The 17,565-nt window shown below is 41.4% G+C and overlaps 1 protein-coding gene across 1 annotated transcript in view; it reads left to right on the forward strand.

Moving 5' to 3' along the window:
• Positions 1-17,565, forward strand: part of col4a2 (collagen, type IV, alpha 2) — a 105,668-nt gene that overhangs the window by 33,544 nt on the left and 54,559 nt on the right. The window contains exons 11-15 of the mRNA XM_046054527.1: positions 1,356-1,427; positions 1,566-1,610; positions 2,731-2,778; positions 2,872-2,907; positions 3,002-3,046. Coding sequence (XP_045910483.1) covers positions 1,356-1,427; positions 1,566-1,610; positions 2,731-2,778; positions 2,872-2,907; positions 3,002-3,046 — 246 coding nt within the window. The remainder of the gene's footprint in view (positions 1-1,355; positions 1,428-1,565; positions 1,611-2,730; positions 2,779-2,871; positions 2,908-3,001; positions 3,047-17,565) is intronic.

Raw genomic sequence — 17,565 nt, forward strand, 5'->3', positions numbered from 1 at the left:
AGGCCAATAGGTTACGTTTGTTGAGTTTCCTGGGAAGTGATGAAAGGACAGCATTGTAAGTGGGGGATAAGTGGTGGCGTAGACCCCCTCCCCTGTTCAATGACAGCTTCTCAACCCGGGTGTAGATGGCTTCCTTGACACCTCTTTCAAACCATCCATCTTCTCTGTCTAAAATGTGCACCTGGTGGTCCTCAAACAAGTCCTCTGTCCTTCAGATGTAAGTAGACTGCAGAGTCTTGACCTGAGGTGTTGGCCCTTCTGTGTTGAGCCATGCGTTTGTGTAGTGGTTGTTTAGTTCAATTCAATTCAATTCAATTTTATTTATATAGCGCCAAATCACAACAACAGTTATCTCACAGCGCTTTTCATAAAAGAGCAGGTCTAGACCGTACTCTGTGATGATATTTACAGAAGCCCAACAGTTCCCACCAAGAGCAAGCAAACTCAACAAACGTAACCTATTGGCCTCAGGTGAAGATACCAATGATGGTCGTTCAGTCTTGGCCTCGGGAAGTCCTAACGTCGTTACAGCAACCAGGAACACTAACGAACCAGCAGTATCAACGATCCTGGCAAACGATCCCACTGAGGTTAAATAGCTGAGTTACCCTACCAGTCAGTCAGAATTTAAGAAGTCCCTTGGATGAGGGACGAAACGTCTTCCAGTATCTTCAACCAAGTCCAGTTGCTCTTGACTTCAACCTTTGTTGGATAACTATGACCTGGATGAGAATCTTCATACAGTTTTAAAATACTTGTACTTTCCTTATATTTAATCTATTTCACTACATTTTACAGGAAAATGTTGTGTTTTTACTGTCCTGCATTTATCTGAGTTACAAGTATTTTTTCGAAGTAATAGATTTTATAAGATTGTTCATTGAAAACTAATAATCTCTTAATAATAATCTTGTGAAGCTGGGATACATATTTGTACTCTGACTTCAAGTGGCATTCCATGGTACTTTTTCTAGTTGGAAGTTGGAAATTGCAGAGATCAGAGTTGCCTTGAACGCAGCATTGCTACCTAATTGTAAATAACATAGTTAAAACTAGCTGTACCTCAACCAGCTACGGTAGTAAAAACCTGCTTACACATTCCAGCAACAATCTAGTAATGTCATACAGTATATAGTAATATGTCAGTCATATCGGCAATTTTTCTCCTTAATGACCACTTACTTTGAAACAGTATTTTGTTGCTGCTATTTCTGTACTATTACCTAAGTTGGATTGCGTTTTCATGGCTTTTACTTATAATACAGTATTGTGAAACTTTGGTATTGCTACTTTTACTTAAGTAAAATATGTGAGTACTTGATACTGATTTGTTTCACTTCCTACTTTCACCACAGGGGGACATTGGACCTCCAGGGCCACAGGGAAACTCTACTCATCAGCAAACTAAGCCCCGCGACGGACCCCCGGTCTGTACATCAGCAAAACATGTTCATCTTTATTCATTAACCTGCTGTAATGACAAAATGGTCTCTAAAATATGAAATACACGGAGTGTTACAGACACGTGAACCAATAACCATAATCATCCCTTTTCATTATTTCAGGGACCTCCCGGAGAAAAAGGTCCAAAAGGAGAAACAGGAGAGCCGGTATGTGATCACTCATGAACAATCATACACATTTCCACACAGTCAGGGATGGGCAAAGATACATCAACATGTATTTTAAAATAAGATACCAGATACCTTCATTTTAAGTGTGTCAAAATTAACTACAAAATACACCATGTATTATAATAACCTATCATAATTTTGTATTTCAAAAACACAAACTACTTTTCAAAAGGTACCATAAAATCACTTTGCAAACCTTTTGGCCTATTTGATATATTCTTTCACCTGTACACTGACTCAGTTGATTTAGTGGACAATGTTGTAGAGCAACAGCTTCTCTTCTTCTCTGCCTAATGAGTCAAGTGATAAATCTGACATGTGCAACCAGGTAACTGATCAAATATTGACATGTCCCTGTGATCACCCAGATGAAGATTAGTTTTAAAGTAACCAACAGTTTCATGTTTAACAATTTGTTAATGACTCATAATTTTATCCTAATTGAGTTACCTGGTGTTTGGTAATGAAGGGCTTTGCATCATCTGAGCTACAATAAACGAGTGGATGGGTTGACAACCTGCTGTTAAATGGCGTTGCAGCACAGTATTGTTAATGAGAATAATGCACATGTGTACATTTAGCAAGTTATGCCATCTCATGGCATTAGAAAGTAATGTTGTACAACAACTCTGAAATGCTTTTACACAGGCTATAGTAGCCTATAGCTGCTGAAACAAACACCAAAACAAGCAACTGATGCTAAAAAAAAAAAAAATCGATGGAAAGCTGGCAACCTATACGTTTCGGGTCTGGATCAATTTTCTGTTCTGATCCCAACACATCAAGTATGAGCAACTTACTGAGTAGGCACGAATCATCATCAGGCAGCGTTTTTTATGGTCATGTAGACTACACAAAGCATTTTACAGTATTTTTTCTAAACTACAAAATCCAATACACTGCAAGAATTTGGAAACAGAATATGAAGCCATTTTCATCAACCCTATCAAATACAAATTACAGATACCTATTTTGTATTTGAAATACCTATTTTCAATAATGCCCATTCATGCATACAGGTATATGTACATAGACACAGACTATCATTTACACCTCAGCATGTCATGTCCTCTGCTCATCTTTTCCTTTATTTCAGGCCGACAACAAAGGAGAAACTGGTGTGATGGGATTCCCTGGACCGCGGGTGAGTGCAGGCACACTTGTACACATTATAGCCAGAAACTGTCCTTTCCATGTGCTCAGTTCATATCATGTGCTGTTTTGGATGCTGTTCTAGGGTACATCTGGTGCAGATGGGAGACCTGGACCAAGGGTATGTTTGTGTGAACGATGAGAGATGTTGTATCATTATTGTATTATCAGATTAAATGTCATTTTATAGCTTAATGACGGTGACTCTCTTTCAGGGGGATTTTGGTGAACTAGGACCAACAGGCAGAGATGGTCCTAAGGTGAGAATGCACTTGATCGTGATCCCTGACTACTCATTAAGCATCTAAATTCTTATCTAACTGAAAAGTGAACATGTAAACAATTGCACATCAATAAGTATTTGCTGCTGGAAGGTGCAATTTATTCAGTGAGAGAGAATAAGCATGTGTATTTCAGTTTACACATAATCTGCCATAATTTCAATGTAGCATATTAACATGTAGTTTATCCCTTTACCAGCACTCTTTAATTCTAACCAAAGCTAAGTGAAACCATTTCTTAACCACCATTCTGTCTAAATCATGGCGTCTACGATACAGTGACCTGCTGCTGAATGCATCTAATATTAAATGACTGTCTACAATGAGGACTTGCAGCTTTGAGATTTCATTTAACTAACATTATAACTATAACCAGCGCCACTCTGACTACAGCGTTTCACATCTACAATGTCACAAAAAGAGGAGCTACAGAAAGCACGGTTATTTACTTGTTTCTGTTCACGTTTATTTTCATGTCCGCTCTGGCTTATTCATTTCAGACATGCCGACTATAACTGCAGACAGGCGGCTCGCAGATATATTTAGAAGACGTCACAAACTATAGTTTAGCGCCTCATTACCGTTAGCGCTCCTCCACTGATAAACACGCATTAGCTTTGTGGCTTTTTTAAACACTACCGTAACATTAAAGAGGTGGTATTGTGCTAATTTTCAGGTTCAAAATCTTAATTAGGGGTTGTATCAGAACAGGTTTACATGGTTTAATTTTCCAAAAACACCATATTTTTCTCATACTGCACATTGCTGCAGCTCCTCTTTTCACCCTATGTGTTGTACGCTCCGCTCTTAAGCTACAGAGTGAGGCATCTTACTTGTATAAAATCTTTGTTGGGAGTTGCACATGCGCAGTTTCCAGGTAAGGACTACTAGCCAATCAGAAGCAGAGAAGGGCGGCTCGTAAGAAACAAGGTAGTGTGATCCAAATCAAAGCCGCTTCAGACTGCGACCGTAACCTAGCAGATGGTATAAGTTACTCACAAGTCCACAACATCATTGTTCCACATCTTACAATAAACCACTACAAAAATCACTATATTTCAACTCAATTTTACATAAAAATTGGCCAAACAATCTGAACGTTTGCTCAGTAGCTTTCACATCAGGTGTAACGTTAGAATTATCGCTGTAACTTTAGCTGTGTTAGCCAACATTTACAACAAATCCGCACTTGAACAGTCTGTGAAGTTACATTGCCTTGTTTATTTTAAATATAATTCACAACCAATAAAGCATACTTACAGGTTATGATTGTGAATTTCCAGGCCCAAACAGAGTCGGAGTTGCATCGTCTTTTAGGACTAGTAGATTCACGGTGTTCCGGACACTTTGCACAGTAAAAGTCCCATAAGATATCAATCCGCGGAAAGATCAACCTGATTGGCTCGTCTGTCTCTGGGGACATGCCTTCCACGCGTTCCAAAGTTTGATTGACACATTTTGGACTAATCATTTTGGAGAAATCTTGAAAAAACTGCTGGGAGACGCACTGTCCGGATTACAGTGAGGACTCACGGTGTTCCGGACTGCTGAAAATTCCTACTCACTATAGAATTTGCGGATAAAGGTCAAGTGTCCGGAATACAGTGAGTCTACGTTAAACGTTGAACTGTTGCCGGTGTTCTGACGATCTATGCTGCCTTGCTGAAAAATGCTACCATAGCGCAAATCAATAGACTCGACTCTACTCGGCCCTGCTCTGTTTTCCATTGCAGATAGTACCAGAGATAGTACGTAGCTTGTAGTCATAGCGACGCCACACACAACTGCCGCGACGTAACGTTCAATGCGACACACACACCAGCGATCCACACAGCTTTCTCTTTTTTAAGTTAAAATGTTTCAACATTACTCAGGATGTAAAGACAGATAAGCGGTATGAAAACCTTCCAGTCGTGTTTTCCTCTGCCGTTGTTGCTGCAGCGGTCTGTGTGACGGCGGGAGCAGAGGGCTCTGTGAGCGGGCGGCTGGCCGGCCTCACACGCTCCTCCCGCGGGTTGGTACAGGCTTCCCCCGCAGACACTTGCGGAGCTCCTCAACTCCGAAAATATTCAAGCACATTTTTGTTCCGCCATCACTTCTCGTAAAACTGTCAATATTCGAAATCTACACAGCTGATTTCTCACCTCAAAACTTCTCAGAAGTGGATTTAGTGATGAAATTACGTACGAAAACTGTAAAATATAAAACTTTCTGTTGCTGGCCTCTGTCTGGTGCACGCGATGAAGTGAATAGTGAATATTCTCTCTGACCAATCAGCAGTCTGGCGTGTTTTCACGCTACATTTTAGTATCCCTCAGCTGGCTTGGAACCTCGATGAGGTGAGGGGATATGAAAAAAAGTACCTGGAAGCAGGTACAACATTTCTACAATGGAAAACCAAACAAAGGGGAGTTTTATATACAGTCTATGGTTTAGCCAAGTCGAGCTGGTACTGTGCAGTGGAAAAGGGGCTTAACTAAAATCAAAGGGCCTCCACTCAGACTAGCTTGGTTTGAGGGTGTGCCTGACCCCGCTAGCCGCTTGGCAAGCTTTATGACGCGTTCTCATTGTGACATCACAGTGAAGGAAGGGAAACAGCTGGACTACAAAGGAGCTGTTTTCAGGCAGTTCAGAGCAGTGCTTTCTGGGAGATAGGAACTCCCTTTGGGCTGGACTTTGGGCTTTTTCACTTTGCAAACCTATTACATGCACAAAAAGAGATATAACTCAATAAAGGAGAGGGGGAAAGCCAAAAAGCATAATACCACCTCTTTAATTTATTTATTTTAATTAATCAAGTATTTTTTAAGTTACAATACCAAAACTTATTGTTGCAGCTTCTAAAATATAGGTTCTGTTTTGCCTTAAAATGCGTACAATAAGACAATTATAAATATATTCTACAGTGCTATGTTCATATGAATACAGCCCAGCATAACGTCCTCACATGTACATTATAGGTACAGGTGAGCTCCCATCCACAGATTTACCTGAGGAAGACCTTTTGTTATCATGTCCATGTAGAATATATTTTCTGCATGCAAATGATGGATGTTGCCAGGAAACGGTAACGTTACCAGAAACATCAGTGAGCTCACCTTGTTGAGGTGTGGGTTTCTGGTGATGTCGTAGCCCCGCTTCTTGGTGCTGACGCTGCCTTTGCGGGTCGTGCCGGAGTGGCAGACCCGCACAGCCTGAAAAGAGGCCGGAATTCCAACAGCAGGGTGGCCCGCTGCGAAGACCCGCATCCCGCCCGCTGCTGTGCGCCTGCACAGAGACAGTGCGGCCCTTCCAGGGAGGGAGTTCATGCTGCCTGCAGAAAACCGGTTAGCAAAACACAACACATAACGCTGAGTCTCATTAAAACTAGTTCAGCTTGTCTGTCCTCCTGTAATGAACCTGTGAGAATCTGATCTGACCCATTAGCTTTACACACTGTAGACTGAATCACTTGGTCACAGTGATAAACAACTGGTGCTGCGGCCATAGCAGCCATTCATTTTAGTGCGAATACAAAACATATGATGTGATGATAGTTAGAAATGATTCAGTGATGGAGACTAAACCCCAGCCGATATGTTCAGAGTGTTCATTTGAATACCCTGCTGTGTGCGGCTGCATCCGCTGAGCTAGCTTCTTAGCTGCCCGCTGCTTTTATGATAATTTGAGATTTCTTTATGGAAGAATCTGCGCAGCTGCTAATGCTAGTTAGCGGGCGGCTAATATTCCGTGAGTTTTACCTGAAAACGACGAGAAACCGCTGTGCCTCTGACTTTAATCCTAACAACAAGAAGCACCTCTTTGCCTGATGCACGGATTGACGATCGCTGTTATCAGTGGATGTCGGGGGAAGATCGACAGCTAACAGCTGATCCAGGATCCTTTGACATCGGCAGTTTTACTTCTCCGGTCGGTCAGCTTCTCCGCCAATCAGATAGCAGCATGACGAGCTCGTCACGGAGGAGCCCCGCCCCCCTCCTCCTCCCTCCTTTGATTCAGTAAACACAGACTCCATCAACTTAAACATCTGCACTCAATGTGCAACACAACTGTCTTTGAATATATATCTTAATGTAAAATAACTTGCCATTATGCTGTTGTGATAAAGTTGCATAGCTTCATTCTGTTTCATGAAACCTAAAGCTGAGAAAAAAACAGACATATCTCTGCACTAACATCAACACCATAAACTCAAACCATTCTGTAGTGTAGATCATATAGCCTCTGGTTCCCCCTGCTGGACATACCAGTGTCAGAAAAGCTGAATCACACTAGAGAATATTGCATGTTGTGGCTGTTTTGCAGCCCCTGGGGCAAAAAGTTGCTGTTTAGTTGCCTCTTATCACCACACACTATAAATGGCAGCAGGCATATTACAGATGTAAATGCTCTGTATAGCCCCTTTCCACTCAAAGCGCTTTTACACTACATCTGCATTCACCATTCACACACATTCATACACTTGTGGAACAGCCACCAGGGGCAATTTGGGGTTCAGTATCTTGACATGCAGCCTGGAGGAGCCGGGGATTGAACCGCCGACCTTCTGATTAATAGGCAACTCGCTCTACAGCAACGATTCTTCATACATACACTGCTCAAAAAAATAAAGGGAACACTTAAGCAACACAATGTAACTCCAAGTCAATCACACTCCTGTGAAGTCAAACTGTCCACTTAGGAAGCAACACTGATTGACAATCAATTTCACATGCTTTTGTGCAAATGGAATAGACAACAGGTGGAAATTATAGGCAATTAGCAAGACACCCCAAATAAAGGAGTGGTTCTGCAGGTGGTGACCACAGACCACTTCTCAGTTCCTATGCTTTCTGGCTGATGTTTTGGTCACTTTTGAATGCTGGCGGTGCTTTCACTCTAGTGGTAGCATGAGATGGAGTCTACAACCCACGTCCACAGGTGGGGGTTGTGCTTACAGCCCAACACCGTGCAGGACGTTTGCCATTTGCCAGAGAACACCAAGATTGGCAAATTCGCCAATGGCGCCCTGTGCTCTTCACAGATGAAAGCAGGTTCACACTGAGCACATGTGACAGACGTGTCGGAGTCTGGAGACGCCATAGAGAACGTTCTGCTGCCTGCAACATCCTCCAGCATGACCGGTTTGGCGGTGGGTCAGTAATGGTGTAGGGTGGCATTTCTTTGGGGGGCCACACAGCCCTCCATGTGCTCGCCAGAGGTAGCCTGACTGCCATTAGGTACCGAGATGAGATCCTCAGACCCCTTGTGAGACCATATGCTGGTGCGGTTGGCCCTGGGTTCCTCCTAATGCAACACAATGCTAGATCTCATGTGGCTGGAGTGTGTCAGCAGTTCCTGCAACAGGAAGGCATTGATGCTATGGACTGGCCCGCCCGTTCCCCTGACATGAATCCAATTGAGCACATCTGGGACATCATGTCTCGCTCCATCCACCAACGCCACGTTACACCACAGACTGTCCAGGAGTTGGCGGATGCTTTAGTCCAGGTCTGGGAGGAGATCCCTCAGGAGACCATCCGCCACCTCATCAGGAGCATGCCCAGGCGTTGTAGGGAGGTCATACAGGCACATGGAGGCCACACAGTAGTGTGGTTTTCCACTTTGATTTTGAGTGTGACTCCAAATCCTGACCTCCATGGGTTGATAAATTTGATTTCCATTGATCATTTTTGTGTGATTTTGTTGTCAGCACATTCAACTATGTAAAGAAAGGAGTATTTAATGAGATTATTTCATTCATTCAGATCTAGGATGTGTTATTTTAGTGTAGTAAGTAAGTTACAGCGATTAAAAGCTATTTAGCTCGGCGAAATGAGAAAAGTGGCATCGGTTGCTAGGTAACAGACATAAAAGTTCATAACCGATGTTGGATTGAGTATTTAGGATTTCCTAACCTGAGATAAGATAGGATTCCTAAAGTTAGTTAGGATTTGCTTCTGTAATACCAAATTGAGAAAAATCCTATCTTAGATTCTTCCTATCTTAACTTATGACTTAAGATAGGAACTTTCTGTAATACGGCCCCAGTAATAGATTTCTGGAAACTCACAAACAGCAAGGATCAGTCTTTCTTCCAATGGTTTGTGCTGAGTGTCGCGTACAAAAAGTTCCAGACGGCCGTGTGTGTGAGACGACCACGACCGCGACTGCGACAGTTTCACGGGAACACACCCGCTTGTCACTCCACCTGTCAGAATGCCCGCGTCTCCCTTCCTACACACTCGCCTGTCATTGAAAATGAATTACGAGGTGCGTAAATCGCTTACAGTGTGAAAATGCCTTTAATCTGTAATGGCCTTATTCCTAAATCAGTTTCTAACCCTTATTACCATGCAGTTAAGATAGGATCTGCAGGTTAGGAAGTATCTATAATTTGGCCCCTGGTCGCTACATTCTCGGATGTGTATGGGTAAGGATTTCAAGAGGGAAGGGGCTGCAATGGTGAAAGGTACTGTTCACAAAGCTAGCCACAACACTAGCTGTCTGAGGCTCATGTTTTGCTAATATAACATGCTAAGTAACTGTTAATTTAATGCTGGACTAAGTCCGTATTTCTCCTGTGTGTCATCTGAAATTAAAAGATACTGTGCTTTTGACAAATGGGAAAAAATGCTGAAAATCGAACCTGTTCTGAAAATGTTTAATGACAGACGAAAGTCGGTGTGTAAACATGATTGACACAACATGAGCCTGTATTGATTTTAAAACGTGCAACAATTTCATTTATTCAATCGATTCACTTCCTCTTTTCAGAAAGTTGTTTTTAGATGTAGGAGGACCTGAGTGTTTTGTTTATTTTAATTATCTTTAATTTGTTTGCAAATTAATCTCCTGTTTCTATTAGCCTGGTTTTCATTTGATATTGTTGCTCCTCTTCTTTCTCTAGGCTTGAGCCACATGAGGACGTAACAATAGTAGAAAAATTAGTGCTAAAATTATGGAGGAGCCCTCCCTGGCTCCCCCATAACCTGAGCTGTTTTAGTTAGCTCTGGTCAACTGTATGTAAAAAAACAATTGATCACGTCCCACATTTACTCTCACTCACCCTCAATATAGAGAGGCTCCACCACATCATGATTAATGAGCTCAAAGTTTTCGTGGCCAATCCAGTGCTCCACATTCCTTTTTCTTCCTGTGAAAAAGTTGTCCACCACAGTCACCTCATGGCCATCCATCATCAGCTTGTCAGTCAGGTGGGAACCCACAAAACCAGCCCCACCAGTAATCTAGTGGAAGAATACACATGTACGATAACATCAGCAAAGGATATTTTATCAGTAACATTTGCCCTTCTAAGGCCAAAGTGACCCAAATCCGATTTTTTTGCTCATATGTGACTCAGATCTGAACAGTGTGAACAGGCCAAGTCACATGGAATCTGATCTTTTCCAATTCAGATTTGGGCCACTTTCATGTTTGGTCTAAATCCTATTCAGATCGGATCTTTTTAGAAGTCTGGACACTCAGGTCGGAATTGATGCGACTTTGACGTCACTCTAGAGCAGCTGTTGTCACAGTCCTGCTGCAGACGGAGCCACTATGAACGAAAAAGCTCCACAAAAAGCGAGAGGGATTGAGTTGAGGGGCAGTTGCGTTGTACAGCGCCAGAAACCGTAATGAAAAGGACAGAAAGTTGTGAACACGTGTCATAATTTGGGAGAAATGTGACACGTGAGAGGACAATAAAAAATGGGAGTCTCCCGTGAGCTAACCGGAGCCGGAACCTCTGTGGCTCTGTTTACTTCTGTATGACAGCGTGCTGCGTGTGACGTCGTGTTATTCTTCTGCGCATGCAGGTCACTTTCAGGCCACGGACAGTATACACTGGAGTCTGATATGGGCCACATTTAAGCAATAATGTCAGACATAAAAAATCAGATCTGGGGGAAAAAAAATCGGAATTGAACATTAAGGCCTGCAGTCTCAACATAGCCCAAAACTGATGATACACGGGGCAACTTTTTGAGCAATGTTGCTGGGCAATCTTCCTAGCGGCAAGTCCGACTATGTTTTGAACGGATAGTGGCAGTGCGGGCGGATGGCAGAGTGGTGGGGGAAGGGGATTACGGTAGTAATCTTTACTCATTACCATTGACGGCAACATTGCCCTGCACGATTGCTCTAAAAGTTGTTCAGCTATCATCAGCTTTAGTGTTACTTTCTTAAAACAGAAATAAAACACTGCTTTCAACCTTTACCAAACAAAATAGGGTGGAGTACGTTAAAAAAAAATTAGTTTTTGTGTTCAATTACTCTTTCCATGGACTAACGCGATAGTGAGGTTTAAATCATCAGGCCTTTTCTACAGCTGACACTGTCATAGCTGGAGAAGCACAGGTGTTAACAACAACATTAACAATGACTGAATTCTACTCAAGAGTTCTAGTAGGCATGAAAGTGTGACAAGCATGGCATTATTTTCCTATCTTTGTCTTTCAATTTGAGAGCATGGCTTTTTGATTTCACGTTCAGCTGTTATAACGCTTTCCCTCAAAATCCTGCCCTCACACTCAAACAGCCTATGCTTGCGCTTAGATTTGCACTGCTTCTGCTCAAACTGTGTGTGCTTGCTCAGGCTGCTTTTATGCGCTCGTGAAACGTTTGCTCTAAAACATCAGCTCTGCTTTGGCAGGTAATGCTTACAATGTTCACCATCTAAGTTTACCATGTAAGCATGTAATCCATCAAATATATGTTAAGATATTTCAGTTTGAAGTGGCAGACATTTAGGGCCCGTGTCCACAAAAAAGTTGTATTTGCCAGCAGAAAACTCCAGCTGCTCTTCTGAAAACGCCCATCTCGGCGAGTACCACCATTTAGTCCAAGAATTGAGGTTCGACAAAGCCTGGTTCCAGGATAGTAACTGTTGCTACAGTGTAGTATTTGTCCCGTACCTCCTCTACTGTGATTGGACAGCTGAGTAAAAAGTGACAGTGACGAGCGCAGTGTTTTTCCCAAAGTTGAACATTTTTCATCTCTTGGCGACTGGAAAAAAATCGCTCAGCGCCTTGTCACGCTGCTGCCGTTTTTAACAGCTGCTAAAAACATGGCGCTCCCATTGCAATGAATTGAAAAAAGACTCAGAAAAAAAACGCTTTGATGGACACGGGCCCTTAGCCAGTGAAAAAGTGCTGCTAAAATAGCACATCTCAGGGTTATGACCTCAATGTAATAATTGCTATTGTAAATGTCACTGTCATTTGAAATTGTGTGTTTTTCACATACCAAAATTCTCTTCCGATCCTTTTCTGAGAGGAATTTCACAGGTGGGTATTTCTGAGAAAAACTGGGAAAGAGAAGACAAACTCCTTAGTGATGAACATCTGGAAGAAAAACTCAAAAAAGAAGCACACAAAACAGAACAATATCTATGAGCTAAATGTAAATCCAGTTCTTGAATAATTAATAAATGGGCTTTCACTGCATTTTTCTGAATGCTCTGCTGAACATGCACCCTAACTGAATTGACTTGCCCTGCCATTAATGTAATGATGTGTGATGAGTATTGATGTTAGCGAGATAACTTCAGATTTAACCCTGGGTTTTCCTACAACGGCAGTTTTAGTATTTTATGAGCATTTATTTTGGTATTAAAGTTAAGTTTAATATGAATTTGTTTATTCTAACTTTAGGTTGCATTTGTTTCTTACGTAATAGGGACTTGTCATGTACCGCCCCACCTTTTGCTATTATATAACTCAGGTAATGCCTGAGTTTTTAGTATATGTTGGGAACTGAAGCCGTGGTTGAGATATAGTCTTTTGATCCTATTTGAGCACTTCTTACGGCATGAATGGATTTTTCATTTTGTTGCTTTATGAAGTAAATTTAAAACAATGTTTGTAACACTTTTGAGTGAGTTAAACGAATGAATCTGACTTTTAAAGTGACGAGAAGATCTTGAAAGTGAGTTGGAACGACCCACTGTTTCAGTGCCCATGGCTTTTTAATGTCGAAAGGCTATAACTGTTATACACGCCATAAGAATACATCTAAGCAACACATTCATATAATGGGACAGACAAATGTAATTAGTCAGATCTACTTGTGCCCTAATGATGGGGAAGTGATATTATAAGCCTGTTAACTTGTGCATTCACACAGTTTTTTGAGAGCCGTCTTTTTCTGCATTTGGCAGCTGCAAATCTGTTGTATGTAGCAAATCAGCACAGCATGCAGCTCTTCCATGGACTTCAAACTGCTCTAACATAGCACACATAACTGATGCATGTTTAATGGTGCAGGTGTACTCTATGTGTTATAGTTTTGCTATGAATGAAAACGAGCAATTAAAAGTAATTAAAACATCCATATAATACTGGGTCTTAATTGTAATAAATAGACCATTAACCTTTCACTGAGCTTTTACAGACTGGTGACAAATTAAAAAAACTGAATAAATGAATGCAGATGCTACCACACTAATCATGCTCCATGGCATGTATACAAATGCTGAGTAAGCCCAGTTGATTCTGATTTTGTATTAAGATGGCAAGAGGAAAAGATGTAAGTGACATTGAAAGAGGGTTCAATGTTGGGGCACAGATGACAGGAGCTTCAGTTACGACGACTTTTCAACTGGCTCGTGTTTCAACAGGAACAGTGATGCATTTAGATCTGTGGGAAAGAAATGTTTGGTTTGCTGCTAAGTAATAACTGTCATATTAGCAGAAACTTGATCACAACTCTTTTGTTGCTAAAAACATCTGCAAACGGAGGGCGCTTGCTCTGGCATTGTATGAGGGTGAGAGGTGTAGGCTACAAACACGCAGGAGACAGGAAAACGGAGATCCGTGTGGGTACATGAGATCCTCAGAAAGGGGAGAAACTGCTGGTAGTACCACCAGCTGGTCTAGTAGCTTCATCTTAATGATGGCTGGTTCAAGGCTTATTTTAGGTGAGTTGGGGATAGTTTATTGCTCTCCGGACAATAAAAGCAACTGTAAAGTTCCTTCACCACAACTGAGGACCTGTCTCTCCATTCATTAGATTGGACAATGGAAAAAAATGTGTATGACGTTGAGAGTTGAATTTTTTTCAACTCCGTACGCTCAGAGCGCTCCTTCGAAAATACAAGGTGCCGCAGGCGCCAAGGGTGCATAAACAGCGCGCAGAACACTCACTGACAATAGAATACAGTTTTTTTAAAAAGCTACTATAACTGCGTTCTGTCTGACGAGCCTTGGGTCAAGAGCTGAGGTTGGACAAAGCCTAGTTCCAGGATAGTAACCGTTGCTACGGTGTGGTATTTGTCCTGCCCCTCCCCTCTACTGTGATTGGACAGCGGAGTAAAAAGTGACAGTGACGAGCACAGCGTTTTTCCCAAAGTTGAACATTTTTCAACTCTCGGCAACCGGAAAAATCGGCGCTCCTCTTGCAATGAATTGAAAAGACGCTTGTGTCAGAAAAAAATATGCGACTTTGGTAGCAATGTACTATTGTAGCATCTAGTCTGTGTGTGACGTTTGTGGTACTGGGAAATACTGGCAGAGTGAGACCTCCTACTTTCTTTATGCTAAAAAGCAGCTAGCCCAGGTCTGACAACCATCTACCATGTCTACTTCTGGAGTTTTCCTGTTATTTTCCTGTCCTTCTAAGCAACACCATATTTGCCTGCAGAAATGCTCTCTGCCTCGGCTCCAGGTAATCTAAATGCATGGTGGCGAGGAGAGGAGGTGCCAGGGCTTTCATCCCAACTTCTGATGAGCATACAGGTAAGCTGCAGTGGCTATCTAATAAGCAGCAAGACATGTAGCGTCAGCCAATCACCACCATTATCGTATCTTGGTACAAACGTGCTGCATGCTAATTGGCTCACTGACGCTAATGAGGTATCAAAATTTGGTACCAAATGACAAAGCATTCTTGGATACTCATTAGTATCGAAGCAAGATGGTCTGCACATTAAAATATTAAATTTGGTATCCAGTCCTAGATATTAGGGTAGAGTAGTATCTTTATAATAAAGTTGAATGCACATTTGAGAGTTTAGTAGTACAAAACCACAGACACTGGGCTACTGAGATGTGGGGGAAAAAACGATCTGATCAGATGAGTCTTCCTTCACCATAATCTTAAGAAGGAACCGAGTAAATGTGTGGCATACACCAAGAGAACAGTACAGGCGTGAATGCACCAACACCCGCACAGTGAGGGGATCCAATGGCACTGTTTTGCTTTTGGGGGCATTTTGCAGGCATTGTTTGGGTCCACTTGTCCCCTTAGAGGGAAGGGTCACTGCAAATCAAGTTGTTCAAGGTGAACACCTTTACCTTATGATGAAAACTCTCTATCCTGATGGGAGTGTTCTCTTCCAGGATGACAATGCCCCCCATCCATGTAGGGCTTGAGGGGTCACCGAATGGTTCGATGAGTATTAAAATGATATTTATCATATGCTATGGCCTTCGCAGTGTCCAGATCTAAATCCAATTAAACAACTATGAGAGGCTAAGAGAGACATGTTAGACATTGCTCTCAATCACAATCATCAAACCACAAAATGAGAGAATATCTTTTGGAAGAAGGGTGTTCATCCCTCCACTAGAGTTCCAGAAACAGTACAATCAACACTAAGGAGCATTAAAGTTGTTCTGGTGGGATGTGGTGGCCCAACACTTTATGTTGGTTTTCCCTTTAATTTGTCACCCATCTGTAGTTGGTATTACATTATAAAAAATTTGCTTGTTTTGATAGTAAGAAGAGATACAAATTGTCAGTGTCCTCAAGTCTGCAGATAAGTATTGAAACACTTTTCTCTAACTAATTCTGAGCATGTGTATATGTGTGTTGACATTTGTGCATAAAAAAGGGGTACAAACCTTTGTTCCAGATTACGAATCTTCTCTCTAAGAGGAGCCACAGCCTAAAGTGTGATGAAAAGTGAGACATATGTGAAATGAGAACACAAGTCAATGCTTAGTAATTATTAAATTGATCCTACAGTATGTCTTAAAGGTCATGTTAGCACAACAGCATGTTAATGTAAGGGTACGGTTAAGTTCATGTCATTTTCATGTCCATGGTCATTTAGGAATGTACCTCTTCACCACAAACATGTATAAATTTCATGGGGAAAACAATCCCTCTATAATCAAACTAATCCTCCTTCAAACAGAACAAAGTGGGGTTATATAAGAAGCAACAACATTAAACCTATCAGTGAAGGTTCCCAGTCATTTAGGTTATAGTCATCCAAGGAAGGTTAAAATCAAGTCCAGTTGTCCTTGATTTTAACCTTCCTTGGATAACATTCAACCTATGAATAAGAATAACTGAACTCTATGACACAGAATAACCTGTCAACAATAGGAAATAGGAACAAAAACAGGAATATTTGGGAAGACATGGGGTCTCATTTATAAAACTGTGCGTAAGTAACACTATTAAAGGTTTGTACGGACAAAACACAGGAAGAACGTGTGCACAAAAATGTTCTGCTTTATAAGACAAGACACCCCTAATAAATATTCATTCATACCAACTGCAGGAAAAAGACCATGTCAATCACCGACAGAAAAGCCAAAGAAAGAAATTTCACCCAGCGTGACACTGAAGTTCTTGTTGTGGAGGTTGAAGCAAGACAGATGATTCTGTTTGGTGGGCAAAATGAGCGCGCACACACAATGTTTGAGCACCAGAGTGGAAGGAGAACCGAAGCTCAACCCCCTTAATGAGTGAGTTGCAGATAGGCATCTCCCTCCTGAGTAGTGACGGAGGTGGGGGACACGGATATGCAAGAAGCACTGGATGATCCAGTTACATCATTTGGTAAAGTAAACCAAATGCATTGAAGTTGTTAATAAACATTTATTTACAAAAACGCTCCAGTCAATTAACAAGGCTGCCAATCAGTTCTTTTGCAAAAACAGTTGTTTTTTATCCTAAATTATGGTTCTTTCTCTGTGCAATCCAGGGAGGATCAAACAAACAGTATAAGATGTCTAATTATTAATAAATGATCTTAAACAGGATATATACAGGAATCTTGAAGAAAAAATGTAATACCTTTAAGACCTTTTCAAGACTTTAACATATTTCAAGACTGCCGTGCCACTTAGAGCTAACCGATTAAATCAGCCACACATCTTTAAAATGGACATTTTTGAGTTTTTAAAAGGAATTTAAATATATTTATAACATATTTATTGCCTATATGTCATCAGGTTGTAACGCTACCTAAAAATTGAGGCATTCACCAACTTTCTCAGTTGCCTATAACAGCTTGTAAGAGCCAACAGTTTTCTATGTGAAGGACTGGTCAGATTTCCTGGAAAAAGCAACTGTCTTACATAGGCTATGACGTTTAGGTACGCAACATTAAAGCAAATCATGTGAAACACAGTGTAATTTTGTTTTTCAGTTGGTTTAAACTAGATAATGTGAGCTTGCCTGCAATGATATGTGTGATAACTTTCACCGTCCACTTGATCAATTCAACAAAATTCAAATAGGGCAGGAGGGAACAAAGATGAAGAGAATAAACTGAGTGATGG

Source organism: Micropterus dolomieu, linkage group LG07, assembly GCF_021292245.1.
Source record: "Micropterus dolomieu isolate WLL.071019.BEF.003 ecotype Adirondacks linkage group LG07, ASM2129224v1, whole genome shotgun sequence".
Lineage (NCBI taxonomy): Eukaryota > Metazoa > Chordata > Actinopteri > Centrarchiformes > Centrarchidae > Micropterus > Micropterus dolomieu.